Source organism: Odocoileus virginianus, chromosome 30, assembly GCF_023699985.2.
Source record: "Odocoileus virginianus isolate 20LAN1187 ecotype Illinois chromosome 30, Ovbor_1.2, whole genome shotgun sequence".
NCBI lineage: Eukaryota > Metazoa > Chordata > Mammalia > Artiodactyla > Cervidae > Odocoileus > Odocoileus virginianus.
Genome location: NC_069703.1, coordinates 6037077 through 6057802, shown reverse-complemented (window position 1 = coordinate 6057802; position 20726 = coordinate 6037077). Strand labels below are relative to the sequence as shown.

At 38.3% G+C, this 20726-nt stretch overlaps 1 protein-coding gene across 7 annotated transcripts in view; it reads left to right on the top strand.

The window, feature by feature from the left end:
- The window catches only part of ANKRD44 (ankyrin repeat domain 44), a 311038-nt gene that overhangs the window by 198369 nt on the left and 91943 nt on the right, over positions 1 to 20726 (top strand). For all 7 annotated transcript variants that reach the window (XM_070458494.1, XM_070458489.1, XM_070458495.1 and 4 more), the window contains exons 9-10: positions 1787 to 1865; positions 11973 to 12087. In XM_070458494.1, the coding sequence (XP_070314595.1) occupies positions 1787 to 1865; positions 11973 to 12087 (194 nt within the window). The remainder of the gene's footprint in view (positions 1 to 1786; positions 1866 to 11972; positions 12088 to 20726) is intronic.

The window sequence follows — 20726 nt, the reverse complement described above, 5'->3', positions numbered from 1 at the left end:
CACCCCCAGCCCCATATTCTTGCCTGAAAAATCCCATGGACAGAGGAGCGAGGCAGGGCTGCAATCCGTGGGGTCTCAGTGAGTCAGACACGTCTGAGCACAGTGTTCCAGAAGAGTCGGGCCTGACTTAGCACACAACAGCACCACCAGCTTTGACTGACTTCCCTTGGCACAGGTTATACGTAGCTCCTCTTCAGTCTAGACTTATGGGATATATAATAAAAATTCTTCTGTTCAACCTTGTTAAGGTTTTATAAGCTATTCCAGTCCACAGTCAAAAGCAGCTGCTCCTAAACTTTAGTGTGCTGTGAAAGTTAGAAATGAAATCAGTTCTGATTCTGTAAATCTGAGCTAGGACCCAGGATTCACATTCCTACCAAGAACTCTGAATGATTCAGTTGCATGTAGTCTGTGGTTCGCTATTTGAAATATTTAAGTGATTATTTGCTTTCCATTGTAGCATTTTTAAAAGAATCATTTTAAAACACAAGTATATGAGTTTCATCACAAAAATGAACTTGTGCTTTTAAAATCTTGTATTTTAAGCTCAGGATTAGGAAAACATTTCTTCTGAGACTTAGAAAAGTAACAGTTACATAAATTTCTTTTTGGTTTTAAAACTAATATCTGAATCAAAGAATACATAATATATTCTGTCAGTTGGGGATACTTTGTATCTAAAGTAACTAATATTTTCATGGGTATTACTGTTTTTAGAAAATTCTATAAACAAATATTACTTAATTAAAAGTGTAGAACTTTGGTATTTGGTGCAGTGCTGACTAGTGGGTAGACTCTGTACATTTTCCATGTTTTGCCTTAACCTATATCAGAGAATGCCATCATAACTTGAGTGATAAAGAGGTGGTGTATAAATTCAGTACATTTCCAGCTGATCCTTAAAATGGCAGTTTGCTAAACTATTGCATATCTTAATCCTATGATTTCTAATGAGTTAAGTGGGGTAAATGTTTCTTTATTGTGATAATAAAAAGAAATGTTTTCTTTTCCCTCTGTGGAATTAAAATGTAGATAATGGTGGAGGATTTCAGGTCAGTTTTGAAAATTGCAATGATTTATAGCAGTTTAGTCATCTTTAGGCCAAAGAGGACCAAACAAGTTAATACATCATTTGTCTTTTTTTAATTTACCACAGACAAAAGTTGAAAAAACACTATAATAAACTGTAATGGAAAAGATATGAAAAAGATATATGTATACATATATATGTATAACTGAATCACTTTGATGTACACTGGAAACTAACACAACACTGTATATTAACTATACTTCAATTTTTCATTAATTTGAAAAAAAAAAAACCTCCTTGAAGGAAACTTTTATTAGTAGACCACAGGAGATGAAAAAACATTTTGGATGATTTCCTCAGTTTAAACCAGGGTAGTTTAAAAATTGCCAGTGTAACTAAAAATTCTGCAGTTCTTCTCTAGAATAATTTTCATTTCTCCAAGCTTCTTTAAAGTGTGATGTTATATATAACATAAACAGTAAGAATCTACTATATAACATAGAGAACTATATTCAATATCTTATAACAACACATAATGGAAATGAAATCTGAAGAAGAAAACATATACATATCCTGAGTCACGTTGCTGAATACCTGAAACCAACACAACACTGTAAATGAACTATGCTTAATTTTTTAAAAAATGTGATGTCAGATAGAAACCTGCAATACCATATACACTCTATTGGGAATTGCGGAATGTTTCAGATTGGTGTTACTTGCCCATTGTTTTTTTCTCTCTTTCTCAATTTTTAGAGTAAAGATGGTAAAAGTCCGCTTCACATGACAGCCGTCCACGGAAGGTTCACACGGTCGCAGACCCTCATTCAGAATGGTAAGAGAGATTCTGCTACAGTGTCATTACTGGAACAGTTTCTTGGTGTGACTTGAGTTTGGCTGTCAGTTATTTGAATATGAAATACAATGCTCTGTTAGTGTTTATTAAGCTTGGATTTATACTATCCTTTGATGAACTTGGCTAAAAGCTCCTTATCAGACAGGTCATCACCACCCAGCTTAGGAAAAAGGACATAGAACCATAAGTTTTGTAGTCAATTCCTATTCAAAGAACATTTGAGTTTTGAAACTGGAAATGATATATAGGCTTAAGATCCTGCATGTTTTACTCAAAAACTAGTAAAGATAAGTATCAGGCATTTTCTAACAGCAAAGTTGAATTATTTTTAAATTTTCAAACCCACCATAGTTTCATAAGTTAAAACTCATTAAGCTACTTGGTCAAAGGTAAGAAAAATGAGATGACTCAACAGAAAAGCGGGTACATACATGATATAAAGGATCATAAAATCACAGGCTTGTTAGAGACCTTGGAAAGTCACTGAATCTAGCAATATTCCAGACTTACAATAAAGATGTGTTTGAACCATTGAGTCTCTGCAGCCAAGATACTAGGGAGTGTCACTTCACATCACGATTCATGTTCCTATTAGAGGGTGATGGCCAGAATTGGGGAGTGCACTGACTTTGCCAGCACAACTTCTGTTATCTTAGCTAATCTTGGAGACACTTGGAAAAAAAAACAAACAAACAGGTTTAGTTCAGATTTTTGCTGACATTTCACATAAATTCAGCAGTTTCTAAACTATCTTTAGTTGACCCACATTTCTAGATCTCAAAACTCAGACATTAGTCAGTTTTTTAGACCCATCTTCCTGTCATCTGTAAGAATATTGGATGGCATACACTTGAAGCATTAGTGGTATTATCAGGAAGATCCCCTGCAGGAGGACACGACAACCGACTCCAGTATTCTTGCCTGGAGAATCCCCATGGACGAAGGAACCTGGCGGGCTACGGTCCACAGGGTCTCGAAGAGTCAGACATGCCTGAAGTGACTTAGCATGCACAGATTATGTCTTAGGCACTGAAGTCATTTGACACTATGCAGAGGAATTATGCTAAGGAGGCAAAATATCTGCAGTAAAACACAGGAAATTTATAAGCACTTCAGTGAAACTATAGAAGAAAAGCAATCCCAGCAAATTTCCAGTGAGCAAATACAGGTAATTGAAAATTAACTGCACAACACCTATTAATTCTAGCTTGAAATACATGGTATGCCTTTGACATTCACTTTACTGAAAAACCACTTTGTTTTGTTTCTCTCTAAATAAAGGGAGGTGGGGACGGCCCCTGGCATCTCTCCTTTGCACACTTTCCTCATCCCACTCTTGTAGAAGGAAATGGCGGGCCACTCCAGTATTCTTGCCTGGGAAATCCCATAGACATAAGAGCCTGGCAGGCTGCAGTCAGTCCATGGGGTCGCGAAAGAGTTGGACACGACTTAGCAACTTTAGCAACTAAACAACAACGACTCATCCCACTGTATTTCTCAATTGTTTTTCAGAAACAGTGTCCACTGCCTTAAAAATAAAAATTTAATGTGAATATAATCACTGGGCTTTAGCTTGATGGCATTAAAAAGCATTGTTCCCTGTTGAAGCAGTTTCAAGCACTAGTGACCAGACCAGAGAAGGAGCAGCTTTTCACCTTGTAAGCACTGCCTTCCTGCAGGTGCATCTCTGTGGGCCAGACCTGTGTCATGCTAAAGTGCTTAAAGCAGGCTTGGGGCGGCGCTGGCTGCTTTGATCTCTTCACAAACCATCCCTGTGAACTTAAACTTCTGTGCCCTCTCTACTAGAATTCTTGCTAGACTTTTGAGTGGGGATGAGACCTGAAAAAGACCCTATGTCTTGTCCTCTGTGATCAAGGAGCTTGTCTCAGAGCCTATTCTTGGCTGGCCTGGCATCTTGCTCTGTGGGTTGAGTGGAGTCCAGGGTCCTAAAATACTGAAAATATAGTGGTTATAGTATATAACTTATTATATATAATGATAATGGTTGCATGTTCTTCACATTGTGCCAGACACTTGACTAAGCACTCCATATAAATCCTTCCAACCACCCCCATGAGAAAGAGGTGCTGTTATTTTCTCCATTTCAAACATGAAGAAACTGAGGCAGAGAGGTGGTCACTTTTGTTGGGACACCTGGCACATGTGTTGAGGAACAGAGATTAGAACTCAGGAAGACTAACACTGGAGACTGAACTCTCAAACACTCACTTATAAATGTGTTATCTGGATGAATGATGACATGTTAAAATTTTTTTTTAAAAGTTGAATTCTATTTAAGAGTTGCTTGTATTTGGCATGGAGTCATCCCTGTAAAAGGATAATTTGGCATTCTCTTCTCTCAGCCAACAATTCTTTGCATTTGTTACACATGTGAGAACTGTGAGTTCTTCCATTTGACATTAAAAAAAAAGCCCTTAGGGACAAGAACAGGAGCTCTTTTCTTTCCTCCTCTTTGTTGATTTCCTTTTGGGAAAAGTCCAGAGACTCACACCCCCAGGGCCTGGTGTCCATCCTCCAGAGCGGACCCCTACACGGCAGGACCCCGAATGCCCATCCCCCATGGGGACACCACTTGGTCCTGAGACCTGCTGAGGGACATGCTTGGTGTTTGTTTTGTTAAATTGCTCTGATAATCTGGACTTTTTGCAGCATTTCTCTGCTTCTCTGATTGCTCTCTGGTCAGGGCTATTAGTCTTTATAATACCTTCCCCACCTGCCCCCCCAATCATTCAGTTTTGGTAAGGTGATCACTTTTAAAAACTCTTTTTTAAGTTAATAAATAAAGAGTGCCTCTGCTGTTCAGTCACATTGTTTGTTATCTGAAGCTGTGTTGTCAGAACCAGAGAGGGAAAGAATTAAATGAAGACATAATTTGATATCAGAAGGCATTTGATCCAGCCATTTGCACAAGCAGCTGCCTTAGATGCTGCCCAGCAGGTTACAAAAGTTCAAAATGATGCTTTTTTTTTTTTTTCATAGAAGCTTTAAAAATAAATAGAGTTTGAAAAGGAAGAGCCAAGGGATAGTTTAGGATGATTCATTGTGAGATTTTTTATATTTGGTCTCATAGCCTTTCCAAGGCAACTTAATAAGATGACTATTCTTGTTTGTGCAATGAAAAGCTAATTTCAGATGAATGCCTGGATAGTGCTGCATAAATCATCTCTTCCTGTATGCTCTGCCTGTGTCTAAACTCACAAATGTTTATTTTCCTCACTAATTATCAATGCTGGATTACCAACATTTAACTTGCAACTTTCAAATGAAGAGTAAAGATATTTGAATTCCAAGCAACTGTTAAAAGATTTTCAAATGAAAATGGAAAGCTTTGGGAGTGACCGGAAAATAGAAATTCATTCATCTAGAGGTCCTGAACATATTTCTGAATAACAAATAGTCTCTATTTTCCTACTAAGTTATGATGTTTTCCAGAAGTATATTTTAAAGCACAATTAAAGATAATTACCCATATTTTTACAGTTTTAAATTAACTTATAAAATGGTAGTGACAACAAAGAAACTTTATCAGCTCAAATCCCCTAGACCATCCTTTCCAGTATTTTTCACTCTTCTCTTTTCCTGTCTTATTTTTGGAATATTTGAGGCTGATAAACATGGAGCCCCTAACACTTTGCTCAGAAGGACATGAGCAATGTAGTGTTTGTCCAGGACAAAGATTTTTTTGAGGTTCCACTCTTCGATCTGCTCCGTAGGTGGACCTTTTAGGCTGACCACTGTGGGCAGCTCTCACATGGGTACCTGTATCCTTGATTGCTCTGGGGTATCCATGCAGACCAAGTGGCTGCCTGTCCCCAGGGCATAAAAATGATCTAAATTGGATGCTTCTAAATTTAAATTATTGTGAGCTATTTCTTGAGTCCCTAAAAGTTTGCAGTAGAGATCAAACCAGTCAATCCTAAAGGAAATCAACCCTGAATATTCATTGGAAGGACTGACGCTGAAGCTCCAATACTTTGTCTACCTGATTGGAAGAACTGACTCATTGGAAAAAACCCTGATGCTGGGGAAAATTGAAGGCAGGAGGAGAAGGGGACGACAGAGAATGAGATGGTTGGATGGCATCACTGACTCGATGGACATGAGTTTGAGCAAGCTCTGGGAATTGGTGATGGATAGGGAAGGCTGGCATGCTGCTCCATGGGGTCGCAGAGAGTCTGACACGACTGAGCGACTGAACTGAAAAGTTTGCAGTAACTAATTTTGTTTTATTACTTTTCTTGATTGCAGCCTGCCAGGCTCTTTTGTCCATGAAATTCTCCAGGCAAGAAAACTGAAGTGGGTTTCCATTCCCTTCTCCAATAAAATGAATACATGTTCACTATAGAATAAAATTAAATTATTAAAGAGATCCCCATCAATGTGTCTCCTTAATCCCACCCAATAATTTCTATTGACAATTTGATGAAATGTCCAGATTTTTTACATGTATTTAAAAATGTACATATAAAGATATGTAATTACTTTTATGGAAATGATCATAGTCTATATATTTGAGCAACTGGTTTTAAAAATCAGTACTTTACTGCAGAAACAAAGATTTGAGGAAAGATCAGCATTTGTATTCAAGCTGCCATTTATATTTCTCTGTCACAAAGTCAAAAAGGGATTACTGTTTTGTGAACAGCTATTAAGTTGCAAAATCCAAATGTGTACATTTATTGGCACATGCTGAAGTCTTGGCTGTGGAGTGAAACATCTTAAATCCTATGTAAACAGATGTACTAATTGGAGTTTTTTTAAACATCTTCCCCTTCTACAAAGGCCACACATATTTGTAATTATTTCACTTTTTAGGAAAGAATCTCATTCATTAACTCTGGTTTACCAACATACCTGGCTAGAAAGAATATTGTTTGTTGGAAATAAATCTTAGGGGATTTATAAATCATAGTAGGATTCATTAGAAGGAAGGGCCATGCAGCTATTATTTGAAGATTTTATAATGGTCATATCATAAGAGATAGTGTTGTGGCCTAGAAGTTAATGTTCTTTCCTTAGATCTGAAAAGACTTTCAATGGCTTCTTTTTGGTTCTCACATATACTGCTCACGGGAGTACAAATGGGCACAGACTTTCTCAGAAGCAATTTCCCAGTGTCCATCAAGGGCCTTAAAAATACTCATACTTCCAATCTGGTAGTACTGCTTCTGAAAACGCTGCTGGAGGAGATAATCTGAAATGTGGATAAAATGATGTAAAATTATGTTCATTCCTGTGTTTTTCCTGGTGGCAAAATTGGGCATAGCCTAAATGCCTTGTAATGGGGGCCTTTCTAAGTAAATTCTCTAAATACTGAAATCATGGAGATTTGCAGTTATTTTAATGAAACAAATTAATAACATGGGAAGTGTTTGTGATGTAATATTAAGGGGGAAGTCAGGATACAAAACTCTTTGTATTCTATGATCGTAACCATGGGAAATGTCTTCACACACAAATGCACATACACAGAAACAACTGAAAGGAAATATCCAGAATATTAATACTGATTACCTCAAAATAATCAGTGAATTTATAGATGACTTCTGTTTTCTTTTTTGTATTTTACAGCATCTTCTAAATTTTCTACAATGAGAAAATTACTTTCTCAGTAATGTTATTTAAAGTAAATGTTTAATATCTTTTTAGATCTAAGCCATTTATAGAATATTTACATTTCTCAGGATTTTGTATTTCTTATTCTGGAATGTATAAATGTGTATGTGTAGTTTAGATACACAACCAAACATTATAGTATTAGTATCTTAAAATGATATATTTTAGTTTTAAAACATCAGCTTAGTTTAGTTCAATATAATTGATAATGAGGTAAAGCTGAAGATTTGACCTACTCTAAAATACCTGATTGCCGGGAGAAATATCAATAACCTCAGATATGCAGATGACACCACCCTTATGGCAGAGAGTGAAGGGGAACTAAAAAGCCTCTTGATGAAAGTGAAACAGGAGAGTGAAAAAGTTGGCTTAAAGCTCAACATTCAGAAAACTAAGATCATGGCATCTGGTCCCATCACCTCATGGGAAATAGATGGGGAAACAGTGGAAACAGTGTCAGACTTTATTTTTCGGGCTCCAAAATCACTGCAGATGGTGACTGCAGCCAGAAATTAAAATACGCTTACTCCTTGGAAGGAAAGTTATGACCAACCTAGACAGCATATTAAAAGGCAGAGACATTACTTTGCCAACAAAGGTCCGTCTGGTCAAGACTATGGTTTTTCCAGTGGTCATGTGTGGATGTGAGAGTTGGACTGTGAGGAAAGCTGAGCACTGAAAAATGGATGCTTTTGAACTGTGATGTTGGAGAAGACTCTTGAGAGTCCCTTGGACTGCAAGGAGATCCAAGGATCTTCATATCCTAAAGGAGATCAGTCCTGGGTGTTCATTGGAAGGACTGATGCTGAAGCTGAAACTCCAGTAGTTTGACCACCTCATGCGACGAGTTGACTCATTTGAAAAGACCCTGATGCTGGGAAGGATTGGGGGCAGGAGGAGGAGGGGACAACAGAGGATGAGATGGCTGGATGGCATCACCGACTCGATGGGCATGAGTTTGAGTAAACTCCGGGAGTTGGTGATGGACAGGGAGGCCTGGCGTGCTGCGATTCATGGGGTTGCAAAGAGTCGGACATGACTGAGCGACTGAACTGAACTGACTGAAAATACCTGATATCTCAGAGCATGAGCTGATAATTCAATAACTTAATTGCTTTCCTTAATTATGCAGAGATTTGTTTATGAGCAGGATAGTCAGGAAATGAACTCTTAGATTAGTTTGTGTTTGGTGCCCCAGTATCTCAGGTGCTCTCTCTCATTGAAAGCGGACGTGCACACGGTCTTCCGTAAGCTCGAGCACACACTGTGTGTTTTTCTCCGTGGTGTGCTCTCTGTCCTTTACTCCCTCCCCTTCCCTCTAGCTTTCCTCAGGCCCTTCCTTTATGATTGGGATATAAATTCCATGTACTATAGGAGCTCATCATTTTAAAGTGTGTGATTCAGTGGATCTCAGTATCTTCACATGGCTTTACAGTCATCACCATTGTCTAGTTCCAGAACATTGTCATCATCTGCCCCCCAGAACCTCATCCTATTTAGCAGTCACTCCCCATTCCTCCCTCTCCTTAATTCCTCCTTATTCCTTGATTTTCAGAGGCTCTTAAAATACTTGAAAGTTTACTTGATTATCAGTAATGCATATAGCAAATACTTTCACCTGGGTCAGTTTCTGTATTGCTAGGATGTGGGGAAAACTTTTTAAACCACAATGCAAAATCTAAATACAATAAAAGAAATTATAAAACAATTTTTTCAGCATAAAACACCAAAGACAAAGAAAATCTAGGACAAAAATATTTGTAACAAGTATTACTGCTAAATGGGTAATCTCCCAACTCTTTTAAGAACCTTTAAAAATTAAGGAATAAAAAGATTATAACACACACACACACACACACACACACACACACACTTAGAAAAATGGGCAAAAGTCACGAACAAATGGTTCATAGAAAAAGATAAACAATGGCCCTTTAATATATGAAAAGATTCTCGACTTCCTTAACAAGAGAAATATAAATAAAGACTACAATGTGAGAAACCGGTTTTCACTCGTTACATGGAATATATTCAAAAGCTTGGCAAGACTGAAGAAAAAGAAACTCTTACACATTGCTCACATGAGTGCAAAGTTGTACAGCACCTAGAGAAGGATATGTGGCAAAATCTAATAAAACCATATACTCATTTCTTTGACCTAGAAATCCCCTTTCTAATAATTTATTCTAAAGATGCACTCAACAAATACAAAACAATATTTGCTTAAAGTTATTCACTGCAGCATTTCTGATAATAGCAAAGTTATTTTTGCTACTTAAATGTTCATCTATACCAGACTGGCTTACTTAACTAATACATCCTTGCAATGAAAAACAAGTCATACAAAAATGAGGAAGATATCCAAAGAAGTGATCTCTAGGAGTGAATTCCAGGGTACATTGTTAAGTGGGGAGGAACAAAAGGCATGGCATAAAAGAATGTTTATTTTTTACAAAGAGAAACACAGAAAGCATAAACGAAAACTAGTGAAAATGGTTAATTACTATAGGATATGGTTGAAGGTGAAGTGGGATAGAAATTGAGGCTTTTTTAAAAGTATAGACTTTTGAAGCACATGTTTTATGTATTTAATAAAGTTAAATCAGAGCCAGTAAAATATTTGAAGGCAAAGTTAAATGAGTGCTAAGTCACTTCAGTCGTGTCCAACTCTGTGACACTATGAACTTTAGCCTGCCAAGCTTCTCTGTCCATGGGATTCTCCAGACAAGAATACTGGAGTGGATTGCCATGCGCTTCTCCAGGGGGTCTTCCCCACCCAGGGATTGAACCCACATTTCTTATGTCTCCTGTATAGGCAGTTTCTTTACCACTAGCGCCACCTGGGAAGCCCACAGTCAAATGAGGCTGTGTATCGAATTGATAATAGAAGCACACAGAATAAAGAATTCAGATAACTTTTGAACAGAGTGCTCCATGTTTATGCTGAAATCATTGTGGGAAACTTTGTTGGGAAAGCGGATATTTGCACAGTTTGGAAGTATCCCCCACAAATCTTTTGCTGATTATTAAAAGGGAGAAGACATTTTGCAGAGGAGAGTGTGAGCAGGCATCACCTTAGCCAAGTAATCAAGGCTCTTTTTTTAAATTGTAGTAAAATACATTTAGCATTAAATTTACCATTTAAACTATTTTTAAGCATATGGTACTGTGGCATTAAGTACATTCACATAGTTGTGCAGCCGTATCCACTATCCATTTGCAGAACTGTTTCATCTTCCCAAACTGACAGCCTGTACCCATTGTAAGTAATTCCATTTATATCATCCAGTAACGGACTAGCTTGATGTTATGTGTGTGCTGTGGAGGTGGGATGGGAAGTGCATTTCAACTTTGGGATATTCTTGCCAAAATATTTAGCCTGAATCTGATAAGGAGGAAATAACCAGACAATACCAGAATGCACTATATCCTATATGACTCCTGGCTTAGTCTCTAAAAATATCAATAACTTGAGAGATACCTACATACATAAAAGGCAGGAAGATTGTTCTAGATGATAAGAATCTAAAGAGATGTGACAACTAAATGCTGTCAGAATCTTTGATTGAATCCTGGATTAAAAAAAAAACAATTATAAAGCACATTTTTGGGGACAGTTGAAATACACACTGTATGTTACACAAAATTATGGTATCTGTTAAATTTTTTGGGTATGATAGTTATAGTGTATGATGGTATCGTGGTTATATGGGAGATTGTCTTTTTTCTTAGAGGTGAAATCCATGATGTCTAACTTATCTCTAAATGGTTCTTTAAATAAATTAATAGACTAATTGTATTTCATTTATTACATATTATATGTCTTTTCACATATATGAAAAGGGGAGAGAAATAAAGAGACATAGTAAAATAAGAATTTGGGGAAAAGGAGGCAATATACAATAAAATAAAATGGAACTACTATATTATTAAAGGAACTGTAGGTAATTAATGTGATAGTTTTTATAAATATGGATACTTTATAGTTTATGCTTTTACTCATTTTAGTCATCATATTTTAAACTAGATAATCAAACTACATAAAATCTTTTCTTGAACTCTATTCCTTTGGTTCTTATGCTGTAGCATAAGATTTACATAGGTCTTTAATTCAGCAAGTAAAATTAAAACTGAATATGTCTTCAGAGATGCATTTTATGGAATTTGATTACATTGTTTATTTAGAGAGGGAATCTAGTTGTAAGAGTTTAGATTCTTAAATAATACAATGTGGAAAGGTTTTTAAAAAGCATTTCTGTTAGACTTCCTTCCATGCAGATTTAATAATACTACAACTTCAGATGGTGACTTGTTCCCTTAAAAAGCATTCTTGTCCTTGAGAACAGAGATGCACAGAATAAAAATGAAATCAACATTTGGTCAGTGTGAGTATATTATCTGAGTCCACATGAATCCTTATGTTATTCTGTATTAAAATGTCTCTTTCAGGAGGTGAAATTGACTGTGTGGATAAGGATGGTAACACTCCTCTTCACGTAGCTGCAAGATACGGCCATGAGCTTTTGATTAACACCTTAATAACCAGCGGAGCTGATGCAGCCAAGTAGGTTACAGCAAAGATACAGTGGATTAATTGCCACACGTGGGAGTACTGCCAAAGGGGTTCCGCCATGCTGTAGATAGATCCTGTTTCTCCAGGTTAAGGTAGATCTGCGCCATTATGCTAAACACAAATTAAATTTGAACTAAATTAAGTGATTTTTAATGACAGTTGCAAGGAAGAACCAATTTTATTTTTCAGCTATATCAGAAAGAGGCCTATTTCAGTGGTTTTAATTAAGGGAACTTGAACTTTACTCCTAAATCTCTCTTTTTTAATATTCTTCTGTTTTTTCCAATGTGCAGTGTTAATTAAGCAGGAAAAATAAAGCATAATTGGGCAAACTCAGATTTTATTCAGAGTACCATTTTGCATATGTTAATAACCCATGTTTAATGATATGGTTATACCGTGCAATTGAATAAATCTGCCACATAGGGAAGAGGGACCTGACTTCATTTTGTACTTCAATTCAACAAGAATATGTGAAGCATCTATATGAATCCATTGCAATGTTGGGTGCTGTGGGAAATTTCAGGTACACGTTACCTGGTTGGTACCTTCCAGGAGCTCATAATTTTGTTGGAGGCCCAAAATCCACTTAAGACGAAGAACCATGCAAGATCATATTTAGCAAAGTTCAAAATGAAACAGAACTTTAATGGCAAAATATTTGGTATAGACAATAATATGCCATAGGGTATAGACAGGAAGGAGAGAGCTCAAAGGTGGCCACAGTTTTTTGAAGGAGAAGGTGATTTTTAGGTAGACTTTGAAGGATGGGAGTTATGTGAATAGAGCAGAGAGTGGCAGACGTCCCAAGCAGAAAGGAAAGCAGGAACAGATACAGCTCCCACGGGCAGGGTGGTCTAGTGGAGTGGAAGTTGGCCTGGTGGGGTGGAGGGGGTGTGATGGTGCCATGCTCTGCCAAAGGCTGCATTGTATCATGGTGGGAGACCCAGCCTTTAGTGGGCACTGGCTGGGCTCCAGCTCAAGCTGCCTCATTTGTGAGCTGTGTGACCTTGAGCTTGTTGCTCAATCTGTCTGCACATTGATTTCCTCATTTGGCAAATGGGAGTAATAATAGTATCTACCATAGGTTTGTTATGAGGTTTAAAGGACTTAATTACTAGTAAAGCTCTCCAGTATGTGTTAAGATCTGTGTGTGAGTTATCTAAATGCATCTGCTAAGGTATTCAACAAGATAATCCAACTTAATAGCTCTTTGAACAGTGCCTGGCTCATAGTAAGCTATCAATAAATGCTAACTACTAATTATTAATTTATTATGTTATTATTTATTATTGCTTCATAATATCTAGCATGTTAGGGGAGTGGAAAGAGATGAGGTGGAAAGGCAGGAAGAACCACATTTCAGAGGACCTTGCACATCTTGCTGAGGAGTTGGATACCATTCTGAGGCATTCAGAAGTTGTTAAAGAATTATAACTATGTGTAGGGTAGGTTGTGTCTAATGATGCTGTTTGTGTGTAAGAAAGATCACTCTAATAGCAGTCCAGACAGACTGGAAGTGGTCCAGACTAGAAACACTTGGCAGCCTCTTGCGAGTGTGCAGAGAAGAAATGCAGTTCTCAAGCTAAGGACAAGACTGAGGGTGGAGAGACACTGATGGATACTAATAGCAAGAACAGTGGGTTGTCTCAGCAGAGAAAGGAATCAGCTTCAAGTCACAGGACCTGTTCGACCGGAAGGTTGCAAGTCTAAAGCAGCAGCTCAGTTTCCTGGAAAGAGCAGTGCTCAATACTTAAAATTTCTGAAAATCCACATTTAACGCAGTAAGCACAAAGTCTGTTTCCTTGAGATTATTTTGCCCTCAATTTGTACAAACTCAAACTATGTGGCAAAAATGCCTTAGGAATGACGTTGTTGGTCAAGTAACCTTTCTTTCTACTGACCGTACTGGGGACACTGGCCAGGGGAACATTGTCCCAGCCTCAAAGAGCCACATTTGCTTCCTTCTGCCCCAGCTCTCTGGGGTTAAGACATGCTTCCTTCAGTAACAGTGGTTCGTTAAGGCAACAACTGTGTGTGTGGGTGTGTGTGTGTTTGTGTGTGTGAGTGAGTGTGTATGTTGCGTGGGGAGGGAAATCACCTAAAGAGAAAATATCCAAGTGAAGGGACAGGAGAACTGATGGTTGAATTTGCTTAAGGCTTAGGCTTCCCTGATAGCTCAGTTGGTAAAGAATCTGCCTGCAACACAGGAGACCCCGGTTCGATTCCTGGGTCAGGGCGATCTGCTGGCGAAGGGATAGGCCGCCCACTCCAGCATTCTTAGGCTTACCTTGTGGCTCAGCTGGTAAAAAAAATCTGCCTGTAGTGTGGGAGACCTGGGTTCGATCCCTGGGTTGGGAAGATCCCCTGGAGAAGGGAAAGACTACCCACTCCAGTATTCTGGCCTGGAGAATTCCATGAACTGTATAGTCTATGGGGTCACAAAGAGTCAGACATGACTGAGCGACTTTCACTTTTCCCCAGGAAGTCACTGTTCTCTGGTCTCCTTGTGGATTTATCTAGGGTAGCTCATTAAAGAGGAGAAAAACAGGCCTTTCCTTCTGTAAGTAAGTGAAGAAAAAAGAGCATTTATGAAAATAACCCATTTTAATTCATAAACAATATGGCCAATGTATTTTTACAGATCTCTTTATGACAAGTTCTATAGTCGTTACTTTCTGATGAATTTATTTACATCTTATTTTCAGGCCTTGATTAAATATTCTTTGTTTTTCTTCTTTGTTTCTCTGAACTTTGTCAGTTTCTGCAGGGTGACTCGGTGCTTATGCAACTTTATGTAGTATCAAAGCCATTGGGTGTTTTCTTGTTTAACTTTGTTAGTTTTGGGGTGCTTGTCTCCAGGATTTTTTAATTTATATTCCATCTTATCAATTAAACTCTCACTGCTTTTTCTGCCTCAATTGTAGCAGAATTAGTGGTATTATAGATTTCCAGGTGACTGATTCTGATATTCTTACATTCACTGAATATCTGCTGATGGCTTGTTAAGTGTCACCCACTGTCAGGTTCTGGGGTCACAGAGCCTGCTGCCGAGGAGTTTACAGCCTGTCGAAGTGGGGAACGCAAAAGTGAAAGTGTGAATCACTCAGTCATGTTCAACTCTTTGTGACCCCATGGACTGTAGCCCACGAGGCTCCTCTGTCCATGGAATCCTTCAGGCAAGAATACTGGATTGGATTGCATTTCCTTCTCCAGGGCAAGAATTAAATAGGCAGTGACAGTCATGCATGCTAAGTTTGATGGCAGAACAACTGCCAGGTGCCTCTGGAGTAGAGGGGAACATATATGGGATGTATGTAGCAGGACCAGCAAAGCTTCCAGAAGAGGGATGGTTAACTCATAGGACAAGCAGCAATTACTTATGTAACTGAAAGTCTTTCAGGTCCTAAGCATCTGCTTGGAATATTTTTATTAAAATGTTTGAATATGTGTAAACATAAGACTAAATAGAGACTCCCTAAGGCTTTTGACTCTCATATAGCAATAAATTTTTTAAAATTACAAAATACATACAAAAAGAAACCCACAGCGTTCACCATAACCGCACAGGACAACAGTAACAAATGCTCATGAGTTCTTCCTTATGCTAGGCCCCACGCGGAGAGGTTACATTTACTGTCACAACAACCCCCTAGGGTAAGTGCTGTGATTATGGCCATCTTACAGGTGAAGTAAAGGAGGTTTAGTTAGCTTTCTGAGGTCACAGAGCGGTGGGTGGAACTAGGACACCATCCTTGATCACCTGGATCTGGAGCCTCAGCTCCTTAGGCAGGAGGCTTGCTGCCTCTCCATGTAATGGATGATGTGATTGATACTTAGCATTTTGCTCGGAATTGTGGTCCTGGTGACTAAGATGCTGAGTTTTTAGGATCCAGTACTTACCTATGGAAGTGGAGGTTTTGCAGTGACTTAAAGTGGTGGGCAGTGGACCTGTCACATGGCGCAGAAACCTTTGCTCAAACTATTGCCATTTCTGTGCACACAGGAGACTCACTGTGCTACGTTATCATTGCCCTTCCTAGACTCAGACATTTCATTTTCTATGAAGTCCACCTTTACTCTCACTGGCACCTGCCAATTAAAGTAGTACTATACAGCACAGCTGTGATCCTGAGCATCATGCAAATGTCAGTGCTGAAATTTGGCAGAGGTGTGTGGTGATAAGGTGGCCTTTTAGATGCACTAACATATGCTTTCATGCCGTCTGTTTTGGATTCTCATCAAAAGGGAAAGACGATCTAAAATTGTCATAGAGAGTTCTTAAAAGCCCAAAGATATTCCAGCAACCCCTAGAGATGTAACGACTAGTTTGAGAAATACCATGAGAAGCAGAAGAGTTTGAGTTGTAAGAGTTTCAGGAGGAGGGCGTGCATGTGAAAACCCAGGGCTCTTCCAAGAGGAATGGACAGAAGTTCAAAGATCCTAAGAACACATCTAGGTTAAGCAGTAGTCAGATACAGAAGGGGCTTTGTAGCCATGTTAGAGTATCTGGACTTTGATCCAAAAGGAACCCCTGAAAATGTCTGCAGTTTGTAAATAGCAAGGACCAGGCTTCTTTTTTGTCAGTCAGGCCAAGTGCCTGTAACTTAGTGGTGCATGATAATGACATAGATTAAAATTAATAAGAGATTTATTTTATGGTTTGATCACTTGACTTGGGCTTCCCTGGTGGCTCAGATGTTAAAGCATCTGCCTGAAATGCAGGAGACCTGAGTTTGACCCCTGGGTCAGAAAGATCCCCTGGAGAAAGGAATGGCTACCCACTCCAGTGTTCTTGCCTGGAGAATCCCCATGGACAGAGGAGCCTGGTGGGCTACAGGTCCATGGAGCCACAAAGAGTTGGACACAACTGAAATTACTAACATTGATCACTTGAATAAGCATCATAAAATCATTTGATGATCAAAAATCATCAGTTTTTGTCTCACCCACTTGGTGGGTAAAACTAAACCAATCCCACCTTTCCTGGGAGAGTTGAGAGGTGAGCATTGTAAAGGATTTTTTTAAATGGGATGTAGTTGCTTTACAATGTTATGTCACTTTCTGCTGTACAATGAAATGAATCACCTACATGTGAGCATGTAGCACTTCCCTCTTGGCCCTCCCACCCGGCCCCCGCCCTGATCCCCAGGCCCATCCATCTAAGTCACCCAGAGCACCAAACTGGTCTTCCTGCGCTATACGGAGGTTCCCACTAGCTGTGTATTTCACACATGGTAGTGAATATATGTCAGTCCCCTCTCAGCTAACCACCCCCCACCTGCACATGTCCGTTCTCGACGTCTGCATCACTATTCTGCCCTGCAAGTAGGTTCATCTGTAAGAATTTTGAAACACAGAAAGACCAGAAATGCTATTGGTCACACTTCATTCTTGGCTTTTAAGGAAGTACAACGTTATTACAACCTCAAAACTCACAGACTGCTGATTATCCAGCTAAGCAAATAATAATTGCAAGGGAACCGTGGGTCAGATATCCTATTTAACACTTTATGTACATTATCTCAGTTAGTCCTTCCAATTGCTCTATAAGATTGACACCATTATTATCTTTATTTTATATAAAGGTGAGGGAGTCATTATGTACTTGCCAAAGTCCAAATAGCTAACACATGGAAAAGTTAGGACTGAAACCCAAAGGTTCTCACCCTATCACCTTAACCACAGTGTTTTTTTTAAGCATATGGCCTAAGGGAAGGTTCTAGAAAGGCGTGGATATGGAAAGGGACAGCCATGTCCTCCTGGGTCAAGGGGAAAACTTAAAAGACCTGATATTCTAATGGTGCAAAAGCCCTGTCCTCACCTCTGATGGCTCTCTGCAATTTATCCTGGCCTCATTTATTCTGAAATAACTGGATAGGAGACCCAGCTAACAGATAAATTAGAAATAGCTAATACAAATGTGTACCATTAATTTTATGACTGGTCAAATAAATGTAGCAGATTAACTGGAATTGGTCTTCCCTTTCCTGTAATATATGCACTGTTAAGTTTAGTGTTATCTGACATCTTTATTTCTTGATCTTCCTTGATGTATACCTGATGAAGTCAGAGCGATGTTTCTCATTTGACTAGGACAGTCAAATCCTAAGTTTCCTGCTAAAGGTTTTAGGATCCTTTCTTTGTAAGCAGTCTTATTTCATAACAACAAAGGAGAAATTTTATTTGTAATGCGTGAATCATTTCTGAAGTGATTCAGAAATTCTGAGTTCTATTTTTATTTTCTTGCCATCTTCACCTGATACTTAGTTTTTCTATTTGAACTGGCACATCATATTTGTTTGAATACCAGTACTAGTACTTGAGTCTAAATTAATGTATTTCCTACATTGAGGTAGTGACTTTTTTGTTAACTATGGAATATATCAGAGGATTTTTTTCATTTTTTAAAAAAAAATTTATTGCAGTAGAGTTGATTTACCATGCTTTTGGTGTACAGCAGAGTGGTTCAGTTGTATATATATTTTTCAGAATTTTGCCGTTATAGGTTGAATATAGTTCCCTGTGCTATACAGTAGGTCCTTGTTGTTATCTGTTTTTTGAAACTTATTTTTAACTGAAGGATGATGGGTTTACAGTACTGCGTTGGTTTCTGCCATACATCAGCGTGAATCAGCCCTTGGTGTACACGTGTCCCTCCCTCTTGGACCTCCCTCCCACCCGCCTTCCTCCCCACCCCGCCAGGTTGTTAGCGGGCTCTCAAACCAGAGCCCTGGTTTGAGTTCCCTGAGTCACGCAGCAGATTCCCGTTGCTTGTTTTGCATATGCTGGTGGACACGTTTCCAGGCTACTTGCTGTCTTCGTCCCACCGTCACCTTCCCCCACCCACCCATGTCCATGAGTAGACTGTTCTCTATGTCTGCATCTCCATTGCTGCCCTGCAGACAGGTTCATTGGGACCATCTTTCTAGATTCCGTATATATGCATTAATATGCGATATTTGTTTCTCTCATTGGTTTACTTCACTCTGTATAATAGGGTCTAGATTCATCCACCTCATTAGGACTGACTCAAATGCATTCATTTTTATGGTTGAGTAATACTCCCTTGTATATATGTACCTCACCTTTGTATCTGTTCATTTGTTGATGGACATCTAGGTTGCTTCCATGTCCTAGCTAATGTAAATAGTGCTGCAATGAATATTGGAGTACATGGGTCTTTTCAATTTTGGTTTCCTCAGGGTGTATGCCTAGTAGTGGGATTGCTGGGTCATGTGGTAGTTTTATTCCTAGTTTTTTTTTTAAGGAATGTCCATACTGTCTTTGATAGTGGCTATATCAATTTACATTTCCCACCAACAGTGCAAGAGGGCTCCCTTTTTCTGCACACCCTCTTCAGCATTTATTGTTTGTGGGTCTTATCAAAGAGAATTTTTGCTAGGCCTTTTAGAGTTCTGCCTTGCTTGCCTTCTCAGTTTTATAAGTAGATGCAGAAAAAAATGAAATTGTTAGCTAATATAAAGTGTGGTGAATTATCTAAAGACAATGGGGTTAAATGTTAAGTTTGGCTAGAAGTATTAATAGTGAAGTTTATGGAATATGTTATAACACTGAGTCTATTAAACTTTTATACTTTTTATGTTTTTCTTAATTGTTTTATGATAGTTTGATACTATTTTCCCTAAGTCATTTGCTTGTATTGTTTAATATAAAGGTAACTATTTTATGTACCTATATAAACTATATCATAAATATTATGGGTATACTTATGTATGTATGTTGATATTATTAAACTATTTATATTTTTACACACACATACACATACATGTAAAGAATGAGGAAGACTCAAAGAAATCTTTAAAAATCCACTCCTTGATTTAGTCATGTTCTTACAGGAATTCACAATGATTCTAGAAAATGTCCTATCCATTTTTTTCTTGCAAGCATCCAGCAATGTTTAATCATAGATTTTTGCCTTGACTCCTCAAAACAGATAAAATGGTTAGGTAAAATCTTATTAGCTTTAAGTTCCATTTAGTAAAGACCTTTTAAAATAGGCTATACATCAAAAAAATTAGTATGTTTCATTGGCATCAGAAGGGAGCAATATAAATAGCACAAATAAAAAGCTTCTTTCCCATCCCCCAACTCCCTCTTCCTTTTCATAAGCATCAAGGTTGTCACTGATGCAATTGCTTTTCAGAAATTTTTTTTTGTAAATGATGAGAGAGGCAATTACAAGCGGTTCTCCTCCACAAGACACTGCCCGGAAGACGGGCAAATTGCATCCCTTGATGGATGCCAGCTATTATATACACTGGGTTGGAAATCTCCATATAGGGAAAGGAAAATGAACAGAGGGAAGACCGAACAAAAACATCAATAAATAGAAGTTTTGATGAAAAGAGAGAGGTGGTTAATTGCTGGCAGACTCAGATGTTGCAGAACGCCAAATACGATGAATTATCTGTGAACATAGATATACTTTCACAAATTCATGCACATCATAATAACTTTTCTATGTAGAAAATGAAATTCGTGTATCTGAAGCTTAGCAAACTCAAGTCGTATGTGTTTTTTATTCAATATAGAATGTGGAAATAGGCCACTTGCTGCCGGGGAAGAAACTTAGATGCCTCATGCTGCAGGTGTAGATATAGACAGCC